Here is a 14,456-nt window from a genome sequence, read left to right as displayed (position 1 = left end):
CTTTTCTTTTCTAGTCCCTTCCCCTACTCTCTTCCTGGGGGCAGGGAGAGCGCCCACCACCCTTGTCTCGCACCCCCGGTCTTTCTCCAGATCCATCTCCCTCACTGAGTCCCAGTGCACACAGATTCGGGCTGATGGGCTTAGTGACCTGCATGGATTACTTCGCCCCAACGTGCGCTCGGCCGGCCAGGCACAGAGCAGCGCCCCCCGAAGCCACAGCCGCACCACCAGGGCTGGCCGCCAGGATCCTCACTGACCTGCGTGGCAGCCCCGGAGTCTGGAGCAGGTGCTGCATCGCCTTCCAGTCCCCACGCCTCTGGTCCCTGTCCTCCCGCATCTAGTCCGGGTTTAGGCGTGCACCGCTCCCGCCAAGAGCCACCGCACTCCGTTCCCGGACTGCTCCAAAGCTGCTTCCAGTCCGTGCACCTCACATCACCCATGCCTGTGACAAGCCTGGCTGGGACAGGAAGTTCGCGGGTGTGGGCACGAGCTGGTCGCCACTGGATGCACAAGGACAGAAGCGCCTCCCCTGCTCTCTCTGCTACAAGCCCTTCAGCAGCAGCGACCACCCGTCAAACAGCCGGTGCCGGCACCCCAATTCCACTGTGACCTCTAAGGAGTCCGGGGCCACAACACTTCGCCCCACAGCTTGGCCAGGGCCCCTGCACACAGCCCAGCCCTCAGCCCAGCCCCTGCTGGCCTGCTGGGCCCAGAGCAGCAGCAACCTGCTGGCTATCAAGGCTCCATCCAGGCGACCTCTGAGGACCTAATATTCCTCTGATCCCCTTAAGAAAGCAAGGAGGAGGCCTGAGACTGAACTGGGGTCAGCTGGACCTTGGAGATGGCCAACCAGCACGGGGGACTGGGGCCCCTGTCTCTAAAAGTCATAGCCTATTTTTTAAAAGAACAATAAAGAAAAAAATCTTACCAATAACTCTTCAGATACACTGAAAGATGAGGACCAGACCTACAACTTGCGAATCCTGCCAGAAGAGGGAGGCACAAGCACGAAACCAGTCCATCCACAGGAGGTCCCACAAGCCCCAGAACACATGCAGGACCAACAGAAACCATCTCTCATCTGAGGACAGCTGGTCAAGCTTGCAGAAGGTGACTGCCATGTCAAATACAAATGAGAACAAAGCACTCTAAGATCAGAAAGAATAAAAATCTCTGCCTTCATCAAAGATTATTATAATGTCCCAATAATGAACCCAAAATCATGGAGAACAGCACTTTACTCAACATGTAATTCAAAACACACTCCATGATTATAAGACAAAAACAGAAAGACATTTCAATAAAGTCAGGAAAACATTGTATGGACCAAACAGAGAATTCAACAGACAGACAGAAATCATCAAATAAATGCCACAAATACTGCAGTGGAAAAATCACATCAACGAAGTACAGAGGGCATCAACAATAAATAGATCAAGAAATAAAACAAGAGGCCAATATTCTTGTTGAACATACATGTAAAATAGCTCAATAAATATTAAAAGGAGGAATTCAAGAGCACATTAAACCTCTTGTACACCATGATCAAATGGTATTTAACACAGGGTCCTGATAATGGTCAAAAATACTTTAACATGTGAAGATCACTAATTTTCATAACAATAATAAAGTATATGATATAAAACATATGCATGTTTGAATAGATGCAGAGAAGGCATTAGACAAAGTACACCATTCCTTCAAAACAAACTTTTCATAACAAACACTGTCAACACATTGGGGATGGAATGACCACCCCTCAGCACAATAAAGGTCACGTGTGGAAGCCCACAGTCAACATCAGACTCGACACTGAAAAGCTGAGAGTTTCTCTTCTGAGATCAGCTACAGGACAAGGAAGCCCACTCTCCCCACTCCTGTGAAACTCACACTAACTGTCCTAGGCAGAACCATGAGAAAAGGACAAGAAACACAGACCATGTAAACTGGAAAGAAAGAAATAAAACTGTGTGGATGATACAATCTTTTATATAACCCCCCTAAACACTCCACAAAAAATGGTAAAAACTTAAAAACAAACAGTAAATGGCAGGACACACAATGACCATTCAGGAATCAATGGCATTTCTGTGTGCAAAATATACAAAAATCAGGAAAAGAAATAAAGATTTATTCTCATTTATAATAACATCAAACAAAACAGATGATGGCCAAGGAGGTGAAAGATCTGGACACTGAAAACTCTAAGACCTTGGTAAAAGAAATTAATAAGATGGAAATAAATGGAAATATATTCTGCATTTACAGTTAGAAAGAATTCACTAAAATGTGTATACTGCCCAATCGACAAATTCAGTGCAAGTCCTATCAAAATTTCAACTGCACTTATCACAGAAACACAAAAGGCAATAATAAAATTCACACAAAACCACTCAAGACCACCAATACCCAAAGCAATCTTGAAAAAGAAGAATAGAGCTAAAGGCATCACACTGCCTGCTATCAAATTATGCTACAGAGTTGTAATAATTAAAACAACATGGTAATTGCAAAAAAGAAAGAGATATGGACAAATGGAACAGAATCAAAACTTCAGAAATGAACCCATAACTTCCAGCCAACATGAAGTTGTAGGTAGACAAAATGTGTATCCTTGCACAACCAAAACAATGACAACAACAAATTTAAAAACAAAAAAACAACCAGAACTGACAGGAAATCAAACTGTATAAAAGTCCAACAACCACGGAGTTAAAGAACAAACATTCATCCAGACCTGTAGGAGGGGTGCAGATGAGCAGCCTGCTGGAGAGGACGCATGGCAAGGCAGCAGCTCATGGACTACAAGGTCCCACATTTGCATGCAGATAAACTAGGAGGAAAAACTGGGGAGTGAGACAGACCAAGGAACCCAGGGTTCCAGTACAGGAAATAAAGCCTCAAAGCCTTTGATTTAAAACACCTGTGGTGGTTGAGGCAGCAGCAAGAGAAACTTCAAACCTCACAGAAGAGTTTGTTGGAGAGACCCATAGGGTGCTAGAACATACACAAACCCACCACCCAGAAATCAGCAACAGAAGAGCCCAATTTGATTGTGTGTAGCAGGGGAAGTGACCGAAAACCAGCAGAGAGCAGAGCAAGCAGCACTGTTCCCTCTCAGACCCCTCCCCCAATGCAATGACACAAGGCAGAGATGTGGGTTGCCCTGCCCCATGAACACCCAAGGCTCCTCCCCTTGCTACCTAACAGCCCTGACAAGATGAACGAAATGGCCTAAATGAAAGAACAAATCAAAGCTCCAGAAAAAAAAAAGCCCCAGCTAAATGAAGAAGAGATAACCAACATATCACATGCATAGTTCAAAACTCTTCACATCAGGATGCTGCTCTTCTCAACAGAATTGCTTCAATATAGTCACAAATTAGAAGGGAAAATGAAGTCTATGAAAAGTGAAATAAGGAAAATGTACAAGGAACTAACATGACAGGAAGGAAACCAGGACTAAAATCAATGGTTTGGAGCAGAAGGAAGAGAGAAACATTCAACCAGAAAAGAATGAAGAAACAAGAATTCAAAACAATGAGGAGAAGCTTAGGAACCTCTAGGACATCTTTAAATGTTTCAACATCTGAATCATGGGGGTGCCAGAAGGAAAAGAGGAAGAGCAGGGAATTGAAAACTTATTTCAACAAAGAATGAAGGAGAACTTCCCCAATCTGCCAAAGGAAATAGACTTTCAGGAACTCCAGGAAGCTCACAGATTCCCCCAAAAAACCCCACGAAGACACATCATACTTACCTCAGCCAAGATTTAAGATAAGAAGAGAAACTTAAAAGCAGCAAGAGAAAAGGAGATAGTTACTTACAAAGGATCCCATTAGACCGTCAGCTGATTTCTCAAAAGAAACCTTGCAGGCAAGAAGGGGCTGGAAAGGAGTATTCCAAGTCATGAAAGGCAAGGACCTACATCCAAGATTGCTGGATTCAGCAAAGCTTGCATTTAGAATAGAAGAGCAGATAAAGTGCTTCTCAGATAAGGCCAAGTTAAAGGAGTTCATCATCACCCAGCCCTTGTTATATGACGTGTTAAAGGGACTAATCTAAGAGAGGAGATCAAAACTATGAACAGTAAACTGACAACAAACTCACGGCTATTAACAACCAAACCTTAAAGAAAATAACTAAGCAAGCAACTAGAACAGGGACAAAATCAGAGAAATGGAGATCACATAGAGGATTATCAGGAGAGGAGTGGGAGGGGGGAAAGGTATAGAGAAGAAGTAGCATAGATGGTAGGCAGAAAATAGACAGGGGGAGGGTAGGAATAGTATGGGAAATGTAGAAGCCAAAGAATGGATGGGTATGAACCATGGACATCAACTAAAGGATGGGAATGCTGGTGGGAGGGGGTGTGCAGGGTGGAGGGAAATAAAGGGAGAAAATGGGACAAATGTAATAGCACAATCAATAAAATATACTTTGAAAAAAGAAATAAACCCATTCATTAACTAATATATGCTAGAGTGAAGAAGTCCAGTATTTTAACACACTGCTAAAATCTGCCATTTTCTTGTGCTCTCACCATTTACATCTAATGTAATGTAGGTGGTGTTAGGATTCCCACTTTAATGTTTGCATCTGCAGGTCACATCTGCTCTTTGCTCTTTGCTCTTCAGGTTTCCTTTCACTGCTTTCTGTGTTTTGGGATAGTTTATTAGTATTTCATTCTAATCTCTCCACTGGAATTCTAACTACAACAGTATGTTGCTTTTTCAGTGACAGTTGTAAGTACTATAATATACAACCTCATTTCACTGATTCCACACAAAGGAGGTTATACTTCATTTCTGCAAGGTCAATGCAGAAGCCTCACAACTGTGCAGGTCCCTTTACACCCACTGCCTGGTGCTGCCATTGGAATCTGTGGTCCATCCACACAACTCACACACCCCACAAGGTGTTGTGCCCATTTCTGCTTTCAACAGCCACATATATATTTTAAAGTTAAGAGAAGAAAATATGCTATTATATTTACATAAATGCTTACTTAGATATATTCGTTCTTCTTTAATTCTTGAATTTCCAAAAATCCCTTTAGAATTATCTCCTTTCTGCTTGAAGAACTTCTCTCTTCTAATCAGGTCAGATGCTCAGGTTTCCTTTATTTCACTTTCATTCTGAAGAAAATTTGCAGAAGAATTCCAGGTGAACTTTTCTTGCCTCTCAGGTCTTTAAACCCTTCTGACCATCATGGTTTCTGATGGGAAATCTGTAGTCAGTCCAATCATGGTTCCTCCATGGGTGATGTGCCATTTCTGTCTGGGTGGATTCGATTTTCCTTGACTGGTTTGACGATGCTCATGATGTGTGTGGGATCGGTTTTCAAAGATTCATAGCTGAGTTCCCTGGGCAGGTAATCTTATGGCTCTGAAGATGTGTATGACATGGTTGGCTATCTATTTCTTCCATCATGATGTTTCTTCATAGATATCATTCTCATTTCACTCCCAGTTAAGGGATATAAACTGCCTCACAGATCCCTGAGTCTGTCTCTTTTCACTGAAAACCTGGCTGCCCTACACAGGGGCTCTTCCCTGATGCTGCAGAGGGAGTTCCCAGTGTGAGAGCAAGAGCTCTGCTCAGGGGAGGAGGGGCCCTGAGGAGGCAGAACTGACCCAGAGGTTTGAAGGGGGCAGTGAAGGAAAGGCTGGTGCTGACTGTACAAACAGGAAGTCAGGGAAGGGAATGGTTTGGGGAAAGAAAATCCCTGGTCCCAGTAGGGTCATACTTTCTTCTGACAATCAGTGACCCTTCTCCACAGCACCTCCTCATGCCACACTCTCCTCAGGAGTGGTCCTACTGGTGACAGACCCACTGGCCCCTCCAGGCACCAAGAAGAAGGCAGAACAGCCTTCCTTTTTCAGTTTCCAACTTCCAAGGTGGTCATCCACTCCACTCCATGATGCCCCACTGAGCCCCTCTGAACCATGTCCCTGATCCATCACAACACTCAAGATGCCTGGTCCTCACATCACCCTCCTTCCTGCACCTCCAATGCAGGCTTCATGCCTTTCTCCAGTTCACTCCTCTCCACCTCCTGAGGACTCTTCCTACAAGGGACCTGGTCTGAGCCTGTCTGCTCTGCTCCCTCCACCAGTTCCCACCCTCTGAACAGATTCACATTGCACCATCTGGCATTCAAGGCTGTCAGTGGCCAGGCTGGAGCTAAACTCACCAGCCCCAGGAAATACGACTCACCCTCCAAAACCAAAACCACACATTAACCACACTCCCCTCCACCCCAAACCACACACAGAAACTGAGCTATTTCAAAATCCTGTGCTATCCCCTCCTGTTCCTTCAGCCAATGTGAACCAAGTCACCTCCTTCCCAAGATTGAGACAGAAAGGAAAGCTGTCCTGTCTCATCCCAGTCAACTGTCAGTGCAGTTAACATTACAGGTTTGTGTGACTCACAAAACTAATCAACACGCCATCCATGGGCCAGATGCATGTTGGAGTTTTATGACTGATGGAGTTCATTAGCAGCAGAGCCTGCTGGCATGATGTTTTCACGTGGGGATAGCCTTTTTAAAACATAAACCTGTCCATCCCACTGACTTCAAATGCACTCCAGACATTTGCACAGTGCTCCAGATCCTGTGTGCCCAGAACACAGCCTTCACCTGACTGTGGCCACTTCTGAGAAATGGCCCAGCTCATTCTAGTTAAGGACCTTTCCCTGCCCATGGCCTCTGGACTGATTTCTGCTTATGCCTTGGGTCATCCCATCCCTGATAAGGACGCATTGTTGCCTGATGTCCCCCTGTTATTGAACCACGCTGCCTTGTTCTTTCTCCCAACATGGACAGTCTCACAAGACTGTAACTGATCCATCTGCCGTCCACATATCTGTCTCCCAGTCTTCATTCCTCTGAGCCCTGTGAGTCCAGGGACAGAGTCCAGCAGCTTCAGCAGTGACTGTCCAGGGCCTGGCACTGTGACTCCACAGGGTGACTGCTCAGTACATGCTGCCTGAGGGCCTGGCCAGTGGGAAAGAGGAAGAAAAAGGGCACTTACAGGGTCTCAGGAGAGGGAAGTGACTTACCCAAGGACACAAAGTTCAAGAAAAGGCAGAATCAGAACTGGAACAGAAATTGGGCTGCTCCTGAGTCCTGCCTGGTGTCCTCTACCCTCATGTTCTGGGACAGGGGTCACCTTCTGCATTTGGGTGTCACATGAGGTGGGTGCAGTGCTTGTGGGGTCTGCTGAGACTCAGATCTGAAATGTCCAAAGCTTGTTGTCTCTTCTGGCCTATCTTTCAGGGAGGGGCTGCTTCCCTTCCTGCCAGACCACTGATGAGGAACCCATGACCTGTCACACAGAACTCAGACCATGTGACACCCCATTTGTTATTCTGAGTTGCAGTGAATCTAGATGTTGTCTGCACACTGGTGACCATGGCAGGAAGAACCATGACCTGGACCCTCAGTGTCCTTCTCTGTCTTGGTGAGCTTTGGGGGAACAATGAGGGATGGAGTCCCATCATCTTTCAGGTCCGGGATACAAGAGACCCAGGGAATGAGCAGATTCAGTGGGGACAGAGCATCTGGGAGGAGAAGAGGTGGCTCAGCCCCAGGTCTGACCCCAGCACTCAGAGGCCCGCAACAGGCCTGGAGCTTCTGTGTGTGGATGAAGGATAATTTCACAGGAATTCTCTTCCAGGGCTGTGTTGGGGCCCATGGGACCAGGTCCAGGCAGGTGAGTAAACCTCCAAAACTCTTACTTCAGTACGATGATGCTTCTGGGACGCTGAGGACACAGAGTGGGTCCTGGCTGGCAGTGACCAGTGTGGGAGGGTCCTGGGAGTGACTGTTGGGGAGACTGAGGAGACAAGAACACCCCTGACACTATAGATCTGATTCCTTTCTAGAATTTGGCCCCAAACTCTCCATCTGGGCTGACCCAGGCCCCATCGTCAGCAAGGGGAGCCCTGTGACCATCTGGTGTCAGGGGTCTCTGCAGGCAGATGGCTACATTCTGTATAAAGAGAAGAGTTCTGAGCCCTTGAACACAACGATCATACAGGCCTCCAGCAACAAGACCGGGTTCCTCATTCAGTCCATGAGCTCACAGCACACAGGGCTGTACCAGTGTGAATATAGCACTGGGGGCACAGTGTCTGAGAGGAGTGAGCCCCTGCTCCTGGTGCTGACAGGTAAGGGGGAACCTGGGTCTCCTGCCCACTGTGGGCTCCTCCTCAGAGGATGAAGGGAACAGAGTGTGGCTTTAGGGAGGCCTCACGCCTCAGAACAGCTACTCCTGGGGAATGTGGGGTGATGGTCCTTTTTAACTCAGATCCTCCTTCTCCCTCAGGAGTGTACAGCCCACCCTCCTTCTCAGCCCACCCAGGCCCTGTGGTGACCTCAGGAGGGAACGTGTCCCTCTTGTGCAGCTCACAGTCCACATGGGACACTGTCCACCTGCTGAAGGAGGGAGGGGCTGAGCTGCCCCAATGCAGGAAATGCAGAGATCCTATGAGAGGAGGTGGCAGGCTGTCTTCCCTGTTGGCCCCGTGAACTCCTCCCATGGGGGGACCAACAGATGCTATGGTTCCAACAGCTCTGACCCCAATGTGTGGTCACAGCCCAGTGTCCTTCTGCACATCGAGGTCACAGGAGAAGTGGCCAACACTTGGCTTCAGTTTTTTCCTGTGCTCCAAATAACTGATCTAAACTTCTTGTCTAGTAAAGCCCTAGGGGATGTGGGCGTCACTGACAAGAGTTTTTGTGGACAGAACCACAGATAGGAGGTGTAGGAAAGGACAAATGAGAACTCTTCCTGCAGCCCTGGTGGGCAGTGCATCTGTGTGTCCTCTAGGTGACAATGACTCTTCTCCCCAGGTATGTATAGGGAGCCCTCCCTCTCAGCCCAGCCAAGTTTCCTTGTGCTGCCTGGGGACAGCCTGACCCTCCAGTGTGCCTCGGAACCCGGATCTGACAGATTCGCTCTGACCAAGGACGAGAGGCCCACACCCCACCAGCATCTCCATGGTCAGCACAGCCCTGACTTCCACCTGGGGCCTGTGAACCTCACCCACGGGGGCCGGTACAGGTGTTACAGTGGACACAACCTCTCCTATGTGTGGTCGGCCCCCAGTGCCCCCCAGGACATCCTGGTTACAGGTGAGGAGACTTGCCCCATCACTAGTCATGACTGTCTGCTCAGAGCTTTGGCCTGGGGTCACCATGGTGGTGACACAGTCCAGGTGAGGGTCCTGGAACGAATAGCTGAGGGGCTGAGGTCTGGCAGAGGGAGTGAGAAAGGAGGGAGTGAGGGTCATGGAGAAAGAATATGCCCATCCAGAGGGACACAGAGGAGCTGACATGGGTCACAGTCAGAGTCCCTGGGAAAGAACATGGTCCTTCAGCTCAGGGTCAAGGGCACAGGTGGAGGGATGACTCTATGCACATCACAGCCCTCCTCTCCCCAGGAAAGGACGGGAAACCCTCCCTCTCTGCACAGCCTGGGCCCTCGGTTACCTGGGGTGAGAAAGTGACTCTACAGTGTCGATCTGAGGACAGGGCTGACACCTTCCACCTGCACAGGGAGGGGTCCCTGCATCCTCCCCAGCAGCTTCATCTGCAGGACACGGCTGCCCCCTCTCAGGCCAACTTCACCATCAGCCCTGTGACCTGGGGCCACAGTGGGACCTACAGGTGCTACAGCTCACACAGCTCCTCCCCCTTCCAGCTGTCACAGCCCAGTGACCCCCTGGAGCTCCTGGTCTCAGGTGAGGAACCCCCACCCCATGTCCACTGAGGGAACAGACTCTGTCCCAGGACAGCTCTGGGCTGGGATGGGAAGGAGGGTGAAACAGTGAGGTCAACAATAATGAAATCCCACCCCAGAAAGAGACAGAGAAGATGGGGAGTCCCCGACCCTCTCCATGCCTCACCACACCTGAGGGTCCATTCAGTGCTGGTGTGTGGAGAGAGGACACTGAAGTACGTGAGGAGACAACATTTGGGGGACATCCACTGGACTATAGGAGACATGAGGAGGCAGGCACACCCACAGCCTCCCCTGTTCTTGTGTCATGCAGCAGCTGGGGTCTGCAGACCCTCCTCCACAGGGACAAACTTCATGTCTGTTGGGTAGCAGAGTCCTCATAGCCCAGAGGAGACACAGACTCCACCAGGCTTCTGCTGTTTCTCACTTTATACTTCAACACTTCAAATAGTTCCAGAAGGCCTTGTTTCCTAAAGTCCTGGGGATAAAGGTGGAGACATAAAGAAGGGTCTTCTTGTCTCAAGCAGGAGGAAGGTCATTGGGTCCCATGTGATCGGTGGGGAGGAAATCCATGAAGGGGAAGATGCCCAGCTCGGGTGGGGAGAAAAGAGCAGGAGCAGCACCTGCCTCTGTCTGTGTTGCTGACTCTAGGCCCCTGAGTTGTTCTGGTCCCTGTGGAAAAAAAATCCCACATGGGAGACAGAGTCAGGGAGTCCTCTCGTTTATGGGTTAGACTGGAGGGGGTCCTCAGACAGTCTAAATCAAAGTAGACTTGACTCAGGTTTGAAATGAACCCCAGTGACAAAATCACCTGTATCTGGAACTCGGTTTTCCCATCTATCAGAGCAGAATTTCATTCAGGATTTGAAAAAGCTCAGTCAGTTTAGAAATTTGATGCCAGAGAATCCCTGTGGGAGAAAGAGCATGAGTCCACTCTGAGCTTGTTTTGTCTCCCTGGGGGACCACTGTCATTACCTGGGTGTGGGAGGATGGCTGGGCTTCTGCTATGTTTCCATGACACCAGCTGGTCAGCTGCGTCAGTCATCCTATGATACACCTCCCACCAGAACTCCTGTCAGTGCCCCCTCCCCCTCCCAGAGTTCCCTGCACTGCCTGTGACTTCATTTGTCACATCATCAGGGTCTGTCTGTGATCTGTAGAGGTCTGTATTTTCATGCAGGCGTGCATCCAAAGACTTTACTTTTTCATTTATCTTTTTGCTACTTTCTTACCAATATTCCTATTACATTACAAGCTGAATGAACATTTAGAGGTTATGTTAAATTTGGAAATTCTCAAAACCAAAACCACCTGTGCTGTACACAGTCTATTATTTATGTTTTTGAAAAAAGACTGATAGGAAGTAGAAAGGAACGTGACATGGAAATTATGTTCCCGAGTCAGAGACACAAGGAGGCAGCTGAGGTGAAGCAGTGAAAACATACCTCCAGCCATCATTCCTTCATGTCCTGACATTCAGGACAAATTGAAGTCCCCTGTGGGCATCTTGGCTTTCCAAAGCAATGCAAGTCCATACCCCAGAGGTGTCACCTCAAGAAATTGAGTTGGTTACCATTAGTTTGAGAGACCCATTGAAGATTAGAAAAGAGACAACCTAAGCCATCCTATACCTTTTCTCTCATGTCCTATCAGTTGAAGGTTAATCTCACAGGAACTTTCTTCCAGGGCTGCGTTGGGGTCCGTGGGACCAGGTCCAAGCAGGTGAGTCTTCCACCAGACCTCCTCCTTCAGCACAATGATGCCCCTGTGTAGCTAGGAGACACACAGTGGGTTTGGGCTGATGGCAACTAGTGTAGCAGGGATCTTAGAGTGACAAGTGGGGAAACTAAGGAAATAAGGCTTCCCTGACCCTACAGATCTGATTCCTTTCTAGGAGTTCGCCCCAAACCCTCCATCTGGGCTGACCCAGGCCCCATCGTCAGCAAGGGGAGCCCTGTGACCATCTGGTGTCAGGGGTCTCTGCAGGCGGATGGCTACATTCTGTATAAAGAGAGGAGTTCTGATCCCTTGGACACAAGGATCCCACAGGCCTCCAGCAACAAGACCGGGTTCCTCATTCAGTCCATAAGCTCACAGAACACAGGGCTGTACCAGTGTGCATACAGCACTGGGGGCAGGCTGTCTGAGAGGAGTGAGCCCCTGCTCCTGGTGCTGACAGGTAAGGGGGAACCTGGGTCTGCTCCCCACTGAGGGCTCCTCAGAGAATGAAGGGAACAGAGTGTGTTTTTAGGGGGAACTAACCCCTCACAGTCTACTCCTGGGGAAGGTGGGGTGACAGTCCCCTTTAACTCAGATCCTCCTTCTCCCTCAGGAGAACACAGTGGACCCTCTCTCTCAGCCCAGCCAGGCCCTGTTGTGACTTCAGGAGGGAATGTGTCCCTCTTGTGCAGCTCACAGTCCACACTGGACACTGTCCACCTGCTGAAAGAGGGAGGAGCTGAACCACCCCAACACTGGAAATCAGAGCTGAGATCCTATGAGAGGAGGTGGCAGGCTGTCTTCCCTGTGGGCCCTGTGAACTCCTCCCATGGGGGGACCTACAGATGCTGTGGCTCCTCCAGCTCCACCCCCAATGTGTGGTCACAGCCCAGTGCCCCTCTGCACCTCGAGGTCACAGGTGAGGTGGCCCACACTTGGCTGCAATTCTTCCCTGGGCCCCAAATAACTGATCTAAATCTTGTACCTAGTAAAGCCCTGGGGGTTGTGGGGGTCAGTGACTCCAGTTTACTGGGGACAGAACCACAGGCAAGAGACTTAGGAACGGACAACTGAGAGCTCTCCCTGCAGCCCCAGTGGGTGGTGGGTGTGTGTGTCCCCTGGGTGACAATGACCTTCTCCTCAGGTGTGTACAGGGAGCCCTCCCTCTCAGCCCATCCAGGCCCCCTGCTGCTGCCTGGAGACAGCCTGACCCTCCAGTGTCACTCAGAGCCCGGGTTTGACAGATTCGCTCTGACCAAGGAGCAGGGGCCCACACACCTCCAGCGTTTCCATAAGCAGCACAGCCCCAACTTCTCCCTTGGCCCGGTGAACCTCACCCACAGGGGTCGGTACAGGTGCTACAGTGGACACAAACTCTCCTATGTGTGGTCGGCCCCCAGCGCCCCCCTGGACATCCTGATTGCAGGTGAGGAGCACTGCCCTGTCCCCTGTCCTGACTGTCTGCTCAGGGGTGTGTCCTGGGGTCACCATGGTGATGATGGGCTCTAGGCAAGGGTCCTGGAGCAGAGGCTGATGGGTCTGAGGTCTAGAAGAGAGAGTGAGGGGCATGGAGATATAAGATGCCCACTCAGAGGGATTGAGAGGAGTGGACAGGGGTCACAGACAGTGTCCCTGGGAAAAGACATGGTCCCTCAGCTCAGGGACAAGGGTATGTAGGGATGACCCTCTGCACATCACAGCCCTCCTCTCCCCAGGAAAGGACAGCAAACCCTCCCTCTCAGTCCAGCCCGGGCCCTCAGTGCCCTTGGGAGCGAATGTGACCCTGCAGTGTCGATCTGAGGACAGGGCTGACACCTTCCACCTGCACAGGGAGGGGTCCCTGGACCCTCCCCAGCAGCTTCGTCTGCAGGACACGGCTGCCCCCTCTCAGGCCAACTTCACCATCAGCCCTGTGACCTCTGGCCACCACGGGACCTACAGGTGCTACAGCTCACGCAGCTCCTCCCCCTTCCAGCTGTCACAGCCCAGTGACCCCCTGGAGCTCGTGGTCTCAGGTGAGGAGCCCCAGCCTCTCCCCTGTGCCCTCATGGTCAGTTCAGCACCCTGTCCCCCAGGGAACTTTGGGCTGGATACAGAGTGAGGTGGTCTCTGAATGAGGGTCAGCTTGAGGTACTCTCACCTCACAGAGGGTTGAACAGCCAGAACCACCTCATTGCTGCCTCAAATTCATCCTCACACCTGGGGCCCAGACAGCTTCTAGGAGCCCAGGGAGGCTGGAGAGACCTGAGGCTGAGCAAAAGAGGAAAGGCCAAGGACCCCTATCCAACCCCCCTTCCTCCCCAAGAGAACAACAGGCCAAGTCAAGCGTGGTGTATAGCCTCTAGAGGTCTTGCTCCCAGAGAGAACATCACCCTCAATGGCACAATTCTCTCCCAGAAAGGCTGGGGGTCAGACAGAGATTCTGGTGGGGATCATGGGACCCCCAAGGCTGTGAGGCAATCAGCTGATGGGTGGGTGGGGTCATGGCAGAGGGAGAGGCTTTGGTGCCATCCAAGGGTGGGGCAGCCAAGCTGAGGTGGGGTGAGGGCAGCCCCCACCACTTACCCCCATCCTGAGTTTCTAGAAGGCTCCAAAGATGGAGAATCCCCCAGGACAGACAGACCTGCAAATCAGTTAGTGAGAGTGTCTGTTGAAAGGTGGTGGGTGTGTCCATGGGGACAGAAACTGAGTCCTGTGCAAGTTCAGGTGCCTGTGGAGGCTCTGACTTGGACACACCCTTCCCCTCTCTGTGCCTCAGTGTCTGCAAGTGTAAAAGGAGAGAATCGTGACTCAGAGCTTAGATTTCCTTTCAGTTGTGGCTCTGACCTCCTGGGAGGGGACCTCAGAGGGAAGTCCCCCAAGACAGGATGTTATGGGAACTGTCCCTTCTGTAGCAGGGATGGTGGCACTGTACAGGGAGGGACAGGCAGGACAAGGTCTGGGACACATAAGTCCTTTCCCTCAGCTCAGGTGCTCAGCTCAGAG

General features: G+C 50.3%; 1 protein-coding gene across 5 annotated transcripts in view; it reads left to right on the top strand.

Annotated features, from left to right (window-relative positions):
* LOC119038792 (leukocyte immunoglobulin-like receptor subfamily A member 3) overlaps positions 1-14,456 on the top strand; it is a 32,494-nt gene that overhangs the window by 15,439 nt on the left and 2,599 nt on the right. For 2 of the 5 annotated variants that reach the window (XM_053662600.1, XM_053662601.1), the window contains 8 exons: positions 7,383-7,469; positions 7,686-7,721; positions 7,894-8,178; positions 11,439-11,474; positions 11,647-11,931; positions 12,085-12,390; positions 12,616-12,897; positions 13,187-13,486. In XM_053662600.1, the coding sequence (XP_053518575.1) occupies positions 7,421-7,469; positions 7,686-7,721; positions 7,894-8,178; positions 11,439-11,474; positions 11,647-11,931; positions 12,085-12,390; positions 12,616-12,897; positions 13,187-13,486 (1,579 nt within the window). In that variant the 5' untranslated portion in view covers positions 7,383-7,420. Of the gene's footprint in view, positions 1-7,124; positions 7,204-7,382; positions 7,470-7,685; positions 7,722-7,893; positions 8,179-8,863; positions 9,754-11,438; positions 11,475-11,646; positions 11,932-12,084; positions 12,391-12,615; positions 12,898-13,186; positions 13,487-14,456 lie in introns of those variants that run through there. The other 3 variants (XM_053662599.1, XM_053662598.1, XM_053662602.1) reach the window with 2 other exon arrangements.

The sequence above is a fragment of the Artibeus jamaicensis genome, unplaced genomic scaffold, assembly GCF_021234435.1.
Source record: "Artibeus jamaicensis isolate MK-2021 breed Jamaican fruit bat unplaced genomic scaffold, CSHL_Jam_final contig_2566, whole genome shotgun sequence".
Lineage (NCBI taxonomy): Eukaryota > Metazoa > Chordata > Mammalia > Chiroptera > Phyllostomidae > Artibeus > Artibeus jamaicensis.
Note: the sequence above shows the minus strand (reverse complement) of the source record. Positions and strands in the feature narration are given on the sequence as shown.